The sequence below is a fragment of the Epargyreus clarus genome, unplaced genomic scaffold (genome assembly GCF_041222505.1).
Source record: "Epargyreus clarus isolate Ecla_fem2 unplaced genomic scaffold, WU_Ecla_fem_2.2 ptg000011l, whole genome shotgun sequence".
In the NCBI taxonomy this organism is placed as follows: domain Eukaryota; kingdom Metazoa; phylum Arthropoda; class Insecta; order Lepidoptera; family Hesperiidae; genus Epargyreus; species Epargyreus clarus.
In genome coordinates this window covers 9,468,775-9,483,147 of record NW_027332219.1, presented here as the reverse complement: position 1 = coordinate 9,483,147, position 14,373 = coordinate 9,468,775, and the positions used below count along the sequence as shown (strand labels likewise).

General features: G+C 45.9%; 2 protein-coding genes and 1 long non-coding RNA gene across 3 annotated transcripts; 2 read left to right on the top strand and 1 right to left on the bottom strand.

Moving 5' to 3' along the window:
- Positions 1 to 1,362: 1,362 nt before the first annotated feature.
- LOC140745766 (uncharacterized) lies at positions 1,363 to 5,908 on the top strand. The gene is made up of 3 exons (XM_073077660.1): positions 1,363 to 3,201; positions 3,312 to 5,630; positions 5,873 to 5,908. Exons 1-3 carry the CDS (start codon positions 1,363 to 1,365, stop codon positions 5,906 to 5,908), a joined length of 4,194 nt encoding a protein of 1,397 aa, XP_072933761.1.
- A 3,349-nt stretch (positions 5,909 to 9,257) lies between these two features.
- On the bottom strand, positions 9,258 to 10,244 carry LOC140745956 (uncharacterized). Its single transcript, XR_012102728.1, has 2 exons — positions 10,203 to 10,244; positions 9,258 to 9,936 (listed from the first exon to the last, which is right to left on the bottom strand). It is a non-coding gene; the product is annotated as an uncharacterized LOC140745956 (long non-coding RNA).
- A 1,716-nt stretch (positions 10,245 to 11,960) lies between these two features.
- LOC140745764 (uncharacterized) lies at positions 11,961 to 12,710 on the top strand. Its single transcript, XM_073077659.1, has one exon. It carries the CDS (start codon positions 11,961 to 11,963, stop codon positions 12,708 to 12,710), a length of 750 nt encoding a protein of 249 aa, XP_072933760.1.
- The last annotated feature ends 1,663 nt before the right edge of the window (positions 12,711 to 14,373 follow it).

Genomic DNA, 14,373 nt, shown 5'->3' with positions numbered 1-14,373 from the left:
TAGAAGTAAGCTGAAGGTAGTAGAACCCTTTGTGGTTCGACTCTGGTGGCACCACCGCCACACCTATTCCTGCAGCAGTGTTAAGCGCTGTTGTGTTCTGGTTTGAAGGGTGTGATAAGGGAGACATATTTTTCCGAGGCGTGTCAGCTTAGTCATCAGAGGTAGCGGCGCATCTTTGGCCGACCTCAGGTCTCTGATTATTTGGAGTTGATTACAGATGTCCACGGGTGGCATTAGTCACTTACCATCAGGTGGACTGCATGCTCGTCTGCTACTCCTATGTTATACAAAAAACTATCCCAATGATGAAGCAAAAATCAAAGTGTAAATAAAACAAACTTTTTCAATCAATTTCATAAAATATCAATAATGAAGGCCTCTGAAATTTGATAGTTGCTTTCAGGTAATTAGAACTGAGGCGTACAGTTTAACATGTCTTCTGTAGTATGGAAGGAGGTTACAATCAATTTCCGGTATCGATTCAAATCCGAATCGTACTTTTTTGTTCGATTGATCCTAAAAGTCTTGGTGCAAATTTACATTAAATCCTTATGCTTACAAATTAATTTAGATTCCAATTCAATTCTGACAATTAATTTTCATTATAATTTATTATTATTGATTGTTTTTACTTAGAAATATAATATACTATAACTATAAGAAGACTCTACATAGAGTTTAGATAAATATAGAGTAAATTAACTTATAGCTCTTTACAACTAGTATTTGTCAAGAGCAATAACGAAGGGGAACATAAGTAGAGCTTAAGACCGTAGGTAGAGTTTGGGAACAGGTAGAGTCGGTAGAGTAGGGAACTGGAATGCAATTAGTGCTCCGTTCATAGACTAATGACGTGTCCAAAAGACGTATTATGTGCTTATTTGTTGGACGTTCGTTTTACACGTGTAAAGTAGAGAACATATTAATTTTGAGAGGTAAAGATATATATAAATAATCATTTTTATTAACACCACAGATGCGTTGCTACACTCAAGGACAATATATCGAGGATAATGTAAGGTAGAACACTAAGTGGTTCAACTTCGGTAGCACCACTGTCACACCTATTTCTGCCTAATAACAGCAGTGTTAAGCGCTGTGTTGTGGTTTGAAGGGTGTGGTAAAGGAGACATACTTTTTCGAGCCATTCCAGCTCAGTTCTCAGGTGTAGAAATGTAATCTTTAGGGGTTGCAGATGTCCCCCCCGAATGGGCTGCCACCTTGTCGTGGTGGGGGGGCTTGTGTGTCCTAATGATCCCAGAGGCTATACGGCAGAGTTACTCATACCGGAAGTCGAAGGGTGAAGGACCAGACTAAGAGCGGCCTAGGGGAGCTCACCCCTTTAAAAAAGATGCAAATAACATGGACAAGGCTAGTTGTAAAAGTAGTCCCCAGGTGGGTACCCGAAAGGGAGAATCCCACCCCTCTGCTACGGCGGAGGGCAGCCCCTCGTACTCTGGGGGGGGCAACAACTGCCTCGTAGGTCGGCAATCCGTCGACCTCCGTCAACACGACCCACGCTTACCCATACTGGACTCTGAATCAGCTTGCGAGAAGGACAAATTGCCCGCTGTACAAGCGGTGAGGACGAAAACGCGGCAAATTAAAGGTAGGTCAGTAGCTCCACCTACACCAGTCGTCTCGTCAGACGCAGATGAGTTGTCGGACTGTTCTTTTACGTCAGGAGTGTCAGAACAGTCCACAGCCATGTCGGTCGGTGCTCGTAAAAGAGCGCGTACGGCGACAAATAGCGGAAGCGAGCGGCCAAAAAAGAAACTGGCGAAACCCCCGTCGGCAGGAGATGGTGATTTTCTGGTCCCGGTGGCCAAGACCAAACCGAAGGCATCCCTGCCTAGTGCAGAGGAACTAGGCAAAGTGATGACCCAGCAGCCCACAGCAGACCTAGGTTCCCGGATAACTGAGAACCTTGAGGTAATTGAAAAGGCGGCAGACAGCTCCCGCAACCTAAAAGGGGACTTGGTGCGAACCATCCGTTTGGCCGTGCGTCACGTGCAGGCAGCTGCGTCAGAGGTAGTGCAGCGGGTAACCACTGCACACCTGGAGCAGGAGAACGCGGCGCTACGTTCCCAGCTTACTGTTCTGCACGATAAGGTTGACACCCTTACGGCGGAACTGAACGAGTTGCGACGTAAGAACGCCCCGAATAGGTCTGAGCCGCCTCGCCCCTCGGAGCCGAGGAAAGCCACGAACAAGGAGGAAGCTCTGATGGAAAGGATTGGGCTCATAATGGACCAGAAGCTGGCATCCTTTAGGGACGAATTGTTCCCGGGGAGAGCGGTCCGGCCTCCTTTAGGGCAGAAGGCCTCACAAGTTGAGCTTCCGCAACTCCCAGAGGTCACAACGCCGATGCGGCCTCCAGGCGCTTCCACCTCGGCCGCACAGGAGGGTACCTGGGCCACGGTTGTCGGGCGCAAAGCCCGAGCAAAGGAGCGGCGCCCTGTCGGTTTGCAACCGGATCGGAGACAATTCCCGAGCCTCGGACGAGGGAAAAGTGTCACCCGACGGCGTCCTGCAATAAAAGCAGCACAGCCATCGGTAGCTCGGCCAGCCGAGCCAGTGCGGGCAGGCAAAAAGAAGGCGATTAGGCTTCCGCGAGTCCCGAAATCGGCGGCCGTGGCAGTCACGGTGCCCGAGGGGTCGGAGATCACCTATGCAGAGGTGATGAAGACCGCGAAGGGTCATATACATCTTGCCGACCTAGGCATTCCCGCGTTGCGGCAGAAGAAAGCCATTAATGGCGGTCTTCTCCTGGAGGTTTCCGGCGAGGACTGCGCTGGGAAAGCTGACGCCCTGGCACGGAAGCTGCAGGAGGCTGTCGCGGAGTTGGGCGTCAGGGTGGCCAGGCCCACGAAGCAAGGGGAGGCCAGGGTGATGGATCTGGACGATTCCGTCACCCAGCAAGACGTCGCCAACGCCGTCGCCGAGGCCTGCGGATGCCTTGCCAGCGACGTCAAAGTCGGAGATATCCGGAGAAGACCTTCCGCTTTAGGAACAGCTTGGGTGCGCTGTCCTCTTACGGCTATCCGTAAGCTGGCTGCTGCAAAGAGACTCCTCGTGGGCTGGGTGTCAGCGAGAGTGGAGGCGCTACCTGCTAGGTCACTCCAATGTTTCCGGTGCCTCGAGATGGGTCATGCACGGTACCAGTGCACCAGCACTAAAGACAGGAGTGCACTGTGCTATGTATGTGGGGAGCCCGGACACAGGGCGAACCAATGCAGGGCACAGACACCAAATTGCGCCCTGTGTGCTGACCTTGGTCGCCCAGCTGACCATCGGCTCGGTGGGAGGAGGTGTACGCCTCCGAAGCGAAAGCACCGGGGCATTGGAGCGAGCGAGACAGCGGTCACGGCTGCCGGCTCAACACGGACAGATGGGCCTGCGCGTTCAAGCGCTTCGTCCCATTGTCCAACAGTGGAAGCAATGGACTCTTGATGGATAGGTCTCCGTCACTTAAGATCCTCCAGGGGAACCTGAACCACTGCCGCGGGGCGCAGGACTTGCTCCTGCAATGCCTCGTGGACTGCTCGGTTGCCTTGGCAGTTGTGGCGGAGCCCTACAGAGTTCCAGAGCATCCGCGATGGGTCGGAGACGAGGTGCAGTCTGTTGCCGTGTACTGGGCAGGTGGCGAAGGAGATCCTCCATGCTCCAAACTTCACTCCGAGCGGGGCATAGTCGCGGTGGAGTGGGGTCCCCTCGCGGTGTTGGGGTGTTATGTTTCTCCCAATTGTAGTCTGGCGACATACGAGACGTTTCTCGACCGTTTGGCAAGCTGTGTACGCTCTTGTCTTCCCCGCCCAGTAATCGTACTCGGCGATTTTAACGCACATTCGAGGGCCTGGGGAAACAGGCGTGACAGCGTTAGGGGACGAGCAACTCTCGAGTGGGCGGCCGGGCTGGACCTACGTCTGCTTAATCGTGGCTCGGTCAGCACGTGCGTGCGTTGGCAGGGAGAGTCGATTGTTGATCTTTCGTGGGCGACTCTTTCTGCCGAGCGCTTGGTCACGGACTGGAGAGTGGCCGACGACCTGGTCACGTTGTCTGACCATCGCCACATATTGCTGGACGTAGTTTTGCAGCTCCCGGCTGCTGACACACGCCGTCAGACTAGCGACCATCCGCGTCGGTGGGCACGAAAGCGTCTCAACCGGGACTTGCTCGTCGCTGCTGCCCACGTCGTGGACTGGTCCGATGCCGCTGAGGGGGATGCCCAGGTCGATCCCGAAGAGGAGGCGATCCGGCTCAGGGATGACATGACGGCAATCTGCGAAACCGCGATGCCGCGTGTCAGACCTGGCTGGAGACGCCCTGTGTACTGGTGGTCGGAGCGCATCGCACGGTTGCGCGTAGCCTGCCTGCGAGCTCGACGCGAGTACACTCGGGCTCGGCGACGCCGGTCGGTTGGCGCCGCGGAATTGCAGGAGAAGTACGTAGAGTACCGGGCCGCAACAATATTGCTTCAGGGCGCTATCGCCGACAGCAAGGCCCGGAACTGGAGTGCACTCGTGGAGGGGCTGGACCGAGACCCATGGGGGCGTCCTTATAAGATGGTGCTCGGTAGGCTACGTCCATGGGTGCCTCCACTAACGGAAACCCTCGACCCGATTTTCGTCGACACAGTGGTGGACAGCCTGTTCCCAGGAACCACTGACGAGTCGGGTTTCTCCGCGGCGCTGCCAGATCTCCGCACCTGGTCGGAGGAGTTGGCGGTGACGGAGAGCGAGCTCGACGGTGCCGTTAAGCGCATGTCGAAGCGAAATACTGCACCGGGGCCGGACGGAATCCCATTGCAGGCTTGGGTCTTAGCGCTGACAGTGCTGGAGGGGAGGCTGCGAAGACTGTTCACCGCCTGCTTCCAGTACGGAAGTTTTCCTTCAGAGTGGAGGCGGGCGAGGCTAGTACTATTGCACAAACGGGGCAAGCCTCGAGACTCTCCATCAGCGTACAGACCCATCTGCCTGTTGGACGAGGCGGGCAAGCTATTCGAGCGGATTATCTCCGCTCGGATTAGCCAGCATCTTGCATGCCACGGCCCGGACCTGTCCGAAAACCAGTTCGGCTTCCGGCAGCAGCGCTCGACTGTCGACGCGATCCTCCGAGTCCGCACGCTCTCAGAGCAGGCCATCTCCCAGGGTAGAGTAGTCTTGGCGGTTAGCCTTGACATAGTCAACGCTTTTAACTCTCTACCCTGGAGTGCGATTATGGACGGGCTGTCTGCCCATCAGGTGCCTTCCTATTTGCGGAATGTCCTGAAGGCGTATCTGTCGGACAGACGCGTCAGCTTCCCAGGCCGCTATGGAAGCGTTCGCGGGAGGACCGTCGTGCGCGGGGTACCGCAAGGTTCGGTACTGGGGCCATTGCTGTGGAATATCGCTTACGACGCGGTGTTGAGAACGGTGCTCCCGGATGGAGTGAGCATCGTCTGCTATGCCGACGACACCCTCGTCCTCACTGAAGGGGAGTGTTTCAGTAGAACGGCTCGGCTAGCAGAGCTCGGGGTGGCACGCGTCGTAGAGAACATCCACAGGTTGGGCCTCCAGATAGCGTCCCATAAAACCGAGGCGATGTGGTTCCACGGCCGCAGGCCGAGTATCGTACCAGCTGAGACCTCAGTGCGTGTCGGTGATACGGACGTCCGGATAGGCAGGTATATGAAATACCTCGGCCTAACACTGGACGGCCGCTGGCGCTTCAACGAGCACTTTGACCGTCTTGTCCCCCGGATTCATAAGGTAGCGGGTGCAATGCACAGACTGCTGCCAAATCTCGGGGGACCAAGGGAAGAAGTCCGCCGCCTCTACGCGGGTGTGATACGCTCGATCGCCCTCTACGGGGCGCCGGTATGGTCGGACAGGTTGTCTGGCTGCCGGCGTCTTGCGCGGAAACTTAACTCCGCGCAACGTACGATCGCGATCAGAGTCGCCCGGGGGTATCGTACCATATCGTACGAGGCGGCGACAGTCCTGGGGCGGTTTCCGCCCCTAGACATTCTGGCGGATATGGATGCTCGGGTCTTTAATAAGATCCGCGTCCTCCGTCAGAGGACTGAACCCTTCACTGAAGAAGCGGTCAAAGTGCTTCGGAGGAGAGCCAGGTGGCGCGCTCTGAGGTGCTGGCGAGACCGGCTATTGGAACCACGTAACATACGCCAACGGGTGGTCGATGCTATCGTACCGAACTTTCGGGCTTGGCTCATTGCCAAAGGTCGTGTCACCTTCAGGTTGACCCAGATACTCACCGGACATGGCTGTTTCGGTGAGTATCTGAACAGGATACAGAGGGAGGAGACGGCCCAGTGCCATCATTGCGGGCACCACGAGGATTCCGCACAGCACACGCTGCAGTACTGCCCAGCGTGGGAGTCTCAGCGGCGAATCCTCGTGTCAAAAGTGGGACCGGACCTGTCTCCAGCGGCCATTGTTGGGGCGATGGTTCAGCGCAGCGAAGCCTGGGAAGGCATGATCACCTTCTGCGACATAGTCATGTCCGCGAAGGAAGACGCCGAGCGAGCTAGGGAGCGCGCTGAACCCGCTCGGAGGAGGAGTCGCCGCGGGCGTAGATAACGCCGACCGGCGCGGTGTCCCTGTAGTTCCGGGACCAGAATAGGGCTACGGTATCCCCTGCCTGTCGTAAGAGGCGACTAAAAGGGGCTTCCGGGGTTGCGGGCGGCAAGAGTGGGAGCTCGAACCGCCCGGCTAGTGACCCCGGGAAGGACGGCGGTATGTGTGGTCGCATACCGTCGTGCCCACCAGACGGTGTGGCGAGCATCAAGCTCACCTGGGCAGAGCCCGATGGGGCAACGCGCTAAGAGGACTCCGGTTGCGTTCCTTTGGAGATCCCGGAGTCCTCTACGCAGCGCCGAGGACGGCCACCGGGGGGGTTTTAGTGCGGTAAGAATCCCACATAACTCCGTGCCGCTCCCACGGCATAGGGTACCTTTTGAAGGTTTCCCCCTCGTAAACAAAAAAAAAAAAAAAAAAAAAAAAAAAAAAAAAAAAAAAAAGGGGTTGCAGATGTCCATGGGCGACAGTAGCTTACTATCAGGTGGACTGCATGCTCGTCTGTTACCCTAATATTATAAAAAAACTTATCATGTTTCCCTTACCACACCCATCAAATCAGAATATGTGTATACCAAAAAATGGGTGTGGCGATGATACCGCCGGAGTCCAACCGCAAACGCTACTACCACCTTGTGTTGACTTTTATCACTTGTAACACAGAAAATGTATAAAAAGAACTCAAGAGAGGAAATCAACACTCGAATCTGAGATTTCCCACTGTTAAAAAGTACAATAAAAACATCATAATTACTTGTACGAATGTTGAAAGTTTTACAGTAGTGACGCTACACGGCAACAACAGATAACTTGTACTTTGTTAACTGAAAGGAGTAACTGTCTTTGAAGCTGCAGTTACTAACTTTTTGCAGTAAAGCAGGACAGAAATTATCTCAGTAGGTAAATTTAATTTAGTAGTTATTTCATACGTCTTAGTAAATTTCATGTATAAACAGCGGAGCTTTTTTATAAACAATGCAAACGAGGATTTTTTTATAATGTAGGAGTAGCAGACGAGCATGAAGTCCACCTGATTGGTAAGTGGCTATTGTCGCCCATTGACATACTTACTTGGGGTCAGCCACAAGTGCGCTGTCACTCACGAGAAATAAGCTGGAATCTCCCAATATCTCCCTTACCACACTCTTCAAATCAGAACATAGCAGCGCTTAACACTGTTGTTGTTGGGCAGAAATAGGTGTGGCGGTGGTGAAACTGAAATCGAAACACAAAGGGTTCCACCACCTTTAATCTTTGCTACATCAATGCTTTCAAAAAATAGTTATTGCTCAACCGATATTCGAACCTAGAGCTCACTGCAAGCCTGATAGTTCTAGTAATCACTATACCATATCGTGAATGAAGCTTTGAGCTTCATAAAACACTTCCATTTAGTACCGAACGCCATATTGCATCACAATTGATAGATTAGACGAAAATTATCAGAGATTTTCTCTTTAAAAGAAAATTTATTAAAGGCGATCCGCCCTTCAATATTAATTGGGTGTAATGGAAAAAATTGAGGCCGAAAGTGGCGGATAAGCAATAAAATTGAACAGTTTCTGCGAAATTCTGATTGATTTCATTTGTTCTGTTGCAATACTGAAGTTTAAATATGATTTGTACTTAGTGAAACAATACCATTTTACAGAAATTAAAATTTAAGTTGAGTTTATGCACTATAATATATAATGGTATAGTCCGCGCCAAACTGCTAGTCCGCTCTGAAGTTGTTGCGAGCAGGTGTAGTCATACAATTTACTATGGCGACGCAATTCATTTCTATATTCAGAGCGGACTAGCAGTTTTACGCGGACTATAACTAGGTGTTTAGAACGATTTTTTAAACCTTTCCGTTTTGGAATACGTTAAGACATAAAATATACGTGTATTTTAATAATTGGTCAATTTCGAGTGGATCTCATATATGGAGTTTTATATGATACGAGCTCTTGCCCGCGGCTTCGCTCGCATTACGAAGTAATATTTTCATCCCCTATTTTATCCCCTTGGGGGTAGAATTGATCAAAATCCTTTTAGCGGATGCCTACGTCATAACATCTACCTGCATACCAAATTTCAGCCCGATCCGTCCAGTGGTTTGGGCTGTGCGTTGATGTCACTATGTCAGTCAGTCACCTTTGAGTTATATATATTTAGATTGAAATAGTAAAAGGTTGTGTTTCGTGTCCACCAGTGGGATCTAAACAGATTACAGCCATAATGTTAATACTAGTGGCCCTGTACAAAGGGCGCTAAGGGCCCAAACAAGCCATCAGCGGCATAAACAGTGTGAACACGATTCACAAAAGTGAAGGAACAAGGCGGCGATAAGCGCGGTCATCACTGTAATGGCTCTTGTGGCTCTTATTATTGGTGCTATGGTACTTTCGAGTTTCTGTCGAGAATGAAAATAATAAATGTATTATGTAGTATAACCCTTTCCACCCGAAGATTTTTTTTCGCAATTTCCGATTCAAAACGTTTATTACGGCTTTTTATATAGCTTAAGGGATCCACAAAAAATACGAAAAAAAATCCAGAGTTTATACTTAATCCAGAAATCGACCCACACGATCGTGAGTCTCCGGTGGGAACTGTCACACTCACGATCGTGAAAATTGCAAAAAAATTTAGATTTTTATCAAAAAATATTAGAAAATTAAAACAATTTGGAGATATTTAACATCACTGTCTTTATTTTCATTAGTCTTTATAAAAAATCTGTCTTGGCAATGAAACCTAAACTACGTAATTCTATGAAAATCAACATTCTTCTTTCTTCCGTTATTGCCTCCGTCTTCAATCCAGGTCTCCAATGCGTAGGTATTCTTGGCTAGGGAATACATCCAATGATAATGCAGATGGAGAAAACTTTAGCCATATCTATTGCAATTAAATTAAGTTTTCGACCGGTTCTTCTTAGATAATATAAATTTGTGCATCTGGTTACATATCAAGAGCCTCATAATTAAAATATTAAGAAAAATATTTCTTTGGAAACTTTACTGGAGATGTTGGTAGGGATGTATAGACGTTTTCAAGACAGAAAACGTATTCTTTTCCTAGCTTTTTTTCGATGTGTTGGACGTGAAGATGCTCGGCGGCGAGAAATTTCTAGGGATGATTTTAAAGTAGATGGTTGAGGTTCAGGCTCAAGTTCCAGATCCAATTCTAGGTCAGTTTCTATTTGAGGGTCTGCATGTGCTTCTGGATCTGTTTCAGGGCACAATTCTTCAAATTGAAACTCTTCTAATCTATTTGGTTGAAGCTCTTCACTTTCATGAAGATCTTCAATGTCCGATACATTTCTCCTCACCCCGCACTGGCAAAATCTGATCATCATTTAAATGTACCCCTAAAATTGAAACAAACAAAATTGATATTGACGAAACTTACACATAACTGGTAATAGCAATAAAAGCATTTTCATCAAACGTTATTCTGCACCAACAACCGTAGGCACACGATCGTAACAGTTGAAATTTGCAACCTAATTGTATCTAAATTGCAAGTTAATCGAATAAACTACTAAATTCCACGTATTTAGTGTTCTTTTAGCTTTCAAATTAGCTATAATTAATGATAGATACTAAACATTTAATACCAAAAATAATTATATACCTGTGACAGTGCGCGGGTCGAAAAAATCTGCCATCTTTGGACGAATCCCTAGCACAAGTCACAACTGACCGCCTGCACCCCGCTCACTTAGCCGGTATCACGTGCGATACTCTCCTCACGATCGATCGGCATCGGTTGCGTTTCGAAAAATAAGAAGCTATCACGTGGGATTTTTTTAAAGTGAAACTCACGCTCATATCATCTCGGGTGTAAAGGGATAAATAAGGTAAAGTAGGTATGAGGTGTGAACCAGAAAAGTTCGATAAGTAATAGTATAAATTAACAATATGTACTGCAATAGAATGCGTGGGGTTGTGTATGTATTTATTTAAATGCATTTATTATTATTATAGATTATATATAGTTCGTAAAGATTAAATACTTTTCACACATCTTTTAAACAAGTAAAAATCGGGCAAAAAGATGTATGGACGCGATATACTTAGATATGTACGATACGAATATTGAACAAACTCAACAAAAATCCCCTTGTTTAGTCTAGAACTGTAAACAAATTATATTTAATAAGGCCAGAACTAATTTAAGACAAAATTACCCGCAAAATTGAAAAAATGTTTCCAACATTGTTCCACAATTACTTTAAAATATTTTTTAGAAACAGGTATGCTTACTACAGGTATTGTCAAACAACATTGTCCTGTTGTACCATAAATACCGTGTTTTGTTATACTAACTTCGATCTACAATCGAGTACTTCGACTACTACAATCGAAGTTTCGAGATCATGTCGTAGGGGCGGAAAGTCCGAAGTGTCGAGTGTTGTCACAGATAAAAAGATAAAAAATACTCGCGCGGACGAAGTGATTTCGGCGTGATTAGTTTAATGATATCGCATTCAGCTCCCTTATTTATACCTTCCTTTCTTTTTCCTTTTTCCATTTTACATTTTGTTATTTAAAAAATGTTCTCTTTGTACAGTCGTCAAGATAAGACATTTCTGAATTTTGCGTGTAAAAATGTTATGGAAGGTAATGTTGCTGCTACAATTTTTTTGGTTGACGGTTGTATAGTAAACTTAATCAAAGCTCAACACTAGGCTTCCGCTATGTGAGCTGAGTAAATGTAAGTTGGTTCCTCTCAGTGGTCGACTCCGGCGGCACCATCGTCACACCTATTCCTTCTTAATAACAGCAGTGTTAAACGCTGCTGTGTTGTGGTTTGAAGGGTGTATTAAGGGAGACATACTTTTCCGTGGCGTTCCAGCTTAGTCCTCAGGGGTAGCGGAGCATCTGTGGTTGACCTCGGGTAGGAATCTAGTCTTATGTAGGGTTCATTACAGATGTCCATGGGCGGCAGTAGCCACTTACTCTCAGGTGGACTGCAGTGCTCGTATGCTTGTATATTATAAAAAAAATGTTGTACAACAACATAAATTGTTTTGTTATTAGAAGTTGCGTTAAACTGGCTCATTGTGGAACGTATCTGAAATCTTTTGCGTGACAAACTTCAAGTGGTGACCACTTAATCAAACGATATCGTTAATAATTATTATTATATTATTCTATATAAAATGCACCTCCATTCAGTTATATTGTTATTGTCCAGTATAAATGTGGAAATGAGAAATGGTGTTTTGAAATTTTATTGAAGTCGTAAAGTATATTCGTATTGATTTTTAATATTTTCAACAAATAAATATTTATATGAAGTTTTAAAGTGCACGTGTTCCACTATATAAACTAATATTAATAAAAAATAAGAAAATGAAAAATGAAATACTTTAAAGTTCACGTATTAATGAATATAATTCTAATAAGTAAAGTCGTATCTCACAAAAATGAAACGAAACAAAAAGAGATAGAAGCATTAGAAAAAGAGAAGAGCGATTTGTTAAAACAAATACATGCCGCTATAGACGACAGCGTGAGTTTGCTCCAAAAGGGAAATACTACACAAAATGTTCAAGGAATTAATTATATGTTACAACTAAAACAGCAGATGCAGAAGATTAACGAAACTGAAGCGCAGAATAAAGAACTAATGGAAGAAGATTCAAACTCAGAGTTAGAGAATAGAAGAACAATGCGACATTCTAAAAATAAAGAAAATGTGCCAAAAATTGAAAGACAGATAAATTATAACTTAAAGACAACAATGAGTGGAGCGTTTGATATAAAGAAGGTCTTATTTGGAAAGAAGATCACAGAGGAGAAGTTGAAGGAAATGATGGAGAGCAGACTAGAGATGCAGAAGAGGCTGGACGAATGGCTCGTACAGAGGGAGTTAGAGAAGGCGAAAATAAGAGAAAAATATTTAGCAAACAAACGATTACTACTCTCTGGTCTGTTGGAGAAATGTCCAAGATTCGGCTGCCGGAAAAGGTCAAGGAATTATAGACGAAGATATCACGCAAATCTTAAGACTAGCAGCGAAACTGATGTTTTTGGAAAAGAAAGTCATAAACGCAAACCGAAGAAGAGAGGAAGGATGCGGACTTACCCTTGTTGCAGGAAATGTTGTAAGAAGTCCTATATGGGATGCCTTTGAATATTTATTTCATTTGAAGTTACGTTTTCAACATTTTATCCTATTTTATTTGAAGAAAGTTCTTGCAGGAAGAAGTCCTTGAAGAAAATGCTTGATAAATAAAAATTAAACTTACTCGATATTTATTATAGAAACCAAAACCCTAATTGTTTAAAAAAAGCAGTTTAACGGCCGTTAATAATATTCAATCTTCCTTGTTTCCTGTCACAGATTGACATTTTTTTTTGCTTATTAGAAATTGACCAATTTTGATATTTGGTAGAAAAAAGTGATAACGAATATGGGTCACTCCCACAATTTAAACGAATCCAATGTCACCTCATATGTTAAAATCCGTCAAGCAGTTTGCGTAATACACTCGAATAATACACCTTTCATAGTTGTCTAAAAATTATCCTCATGTTTATTTGTGTTGTTCAATTAATAATTACAATAAGTAAATCATCAAAATATAATTAGTATGTCTCAGAATTAAGTTAAGTTCAAGTTTCTTGTTACTATAGGAACATTTCTAAGAGCCTGTTAATGAAATTCTAATTTTAAAATAAGTGTTCATCTGAATTAAACTTGTAATTAGCTGTAATGGTACATTTTTTGTCTATAAATTTATGATTTCCACTCACATTATATTTTTATAATATTGGAGTAGCAGATGAGCATGCAGTCCACCTGATAGTAAGTGGCCGCTGCCGCCCATGGACATCTGTAATCAACCCTAGATAGAATTAGATATTCCTACCTGAGGTCGGCCACAGATGCGCCGCTACCCTTGAGGACTAAGCTGGAACGCCTCGGAAAATTCTGTCTCCCTTACCACACCCTTCAAACCGGAACACAACAGCGCCTAACACTGCTGTTATTAGAAATAGGTGTGGCGGTGGTGCCGCCGGAGTCGAACCACAAAGGGTTCTACCACCTTCAAAAATATTTACCTTCATATTTTATTTTATATAAGATTCAAGTAGCAAACGTGTAGCTATGTAGTCCACCTGATGGTAAGTGTCTTCCATGAACATCTGTAATCAACCTGAGATAAGACTTGGAGCTATCGGCCACAGACGCATTGCTGCCCCTGAGCACTTACTTGGAAAGCCTTTGATAAGAATGTCTCCCCACCCTTTAAACCAGTATCTTTATCAGGAGTTTTTACGTTTTGACAAATATGACTGTTTTGGTATTTGTTTACGTATTTGCCCATATAATTTCCAATCAGCGCCCCTAGCGGATTGTGTCAGAACTTGGAACTCCTGGTAAGAGTACAGAACACAGCAGCGTTTAACACTGCTGTTATTAACCAGAAATAAGTGTGACGATGAAGTCTTTAGAGACGAACCACAAACAATTTTACCACTTTCAAATCTTATTCTAAAATTATTTTCACCTAAAACATTATGCTGCCAATTATAACTTAAATCTGCCGTTGTACCTTTTCATTATGTAGCTCTTTCAATTCGGACGTTACTGTAGTTCATTTTAGGTCAATTGTTACATCACTATTACCGATATATTATACCGATAGTGATTCTATAAGCCATGCGATTAGTGCACTGACCGCTGTTGTAACAACATAAGCCGATTGGGAACCGAACGCCGCGCCCGCACAAGTGTGGGACCAGCTTAATGTGTCACTATTGTACTGGGGAATGGGTTCATTCACATTTCT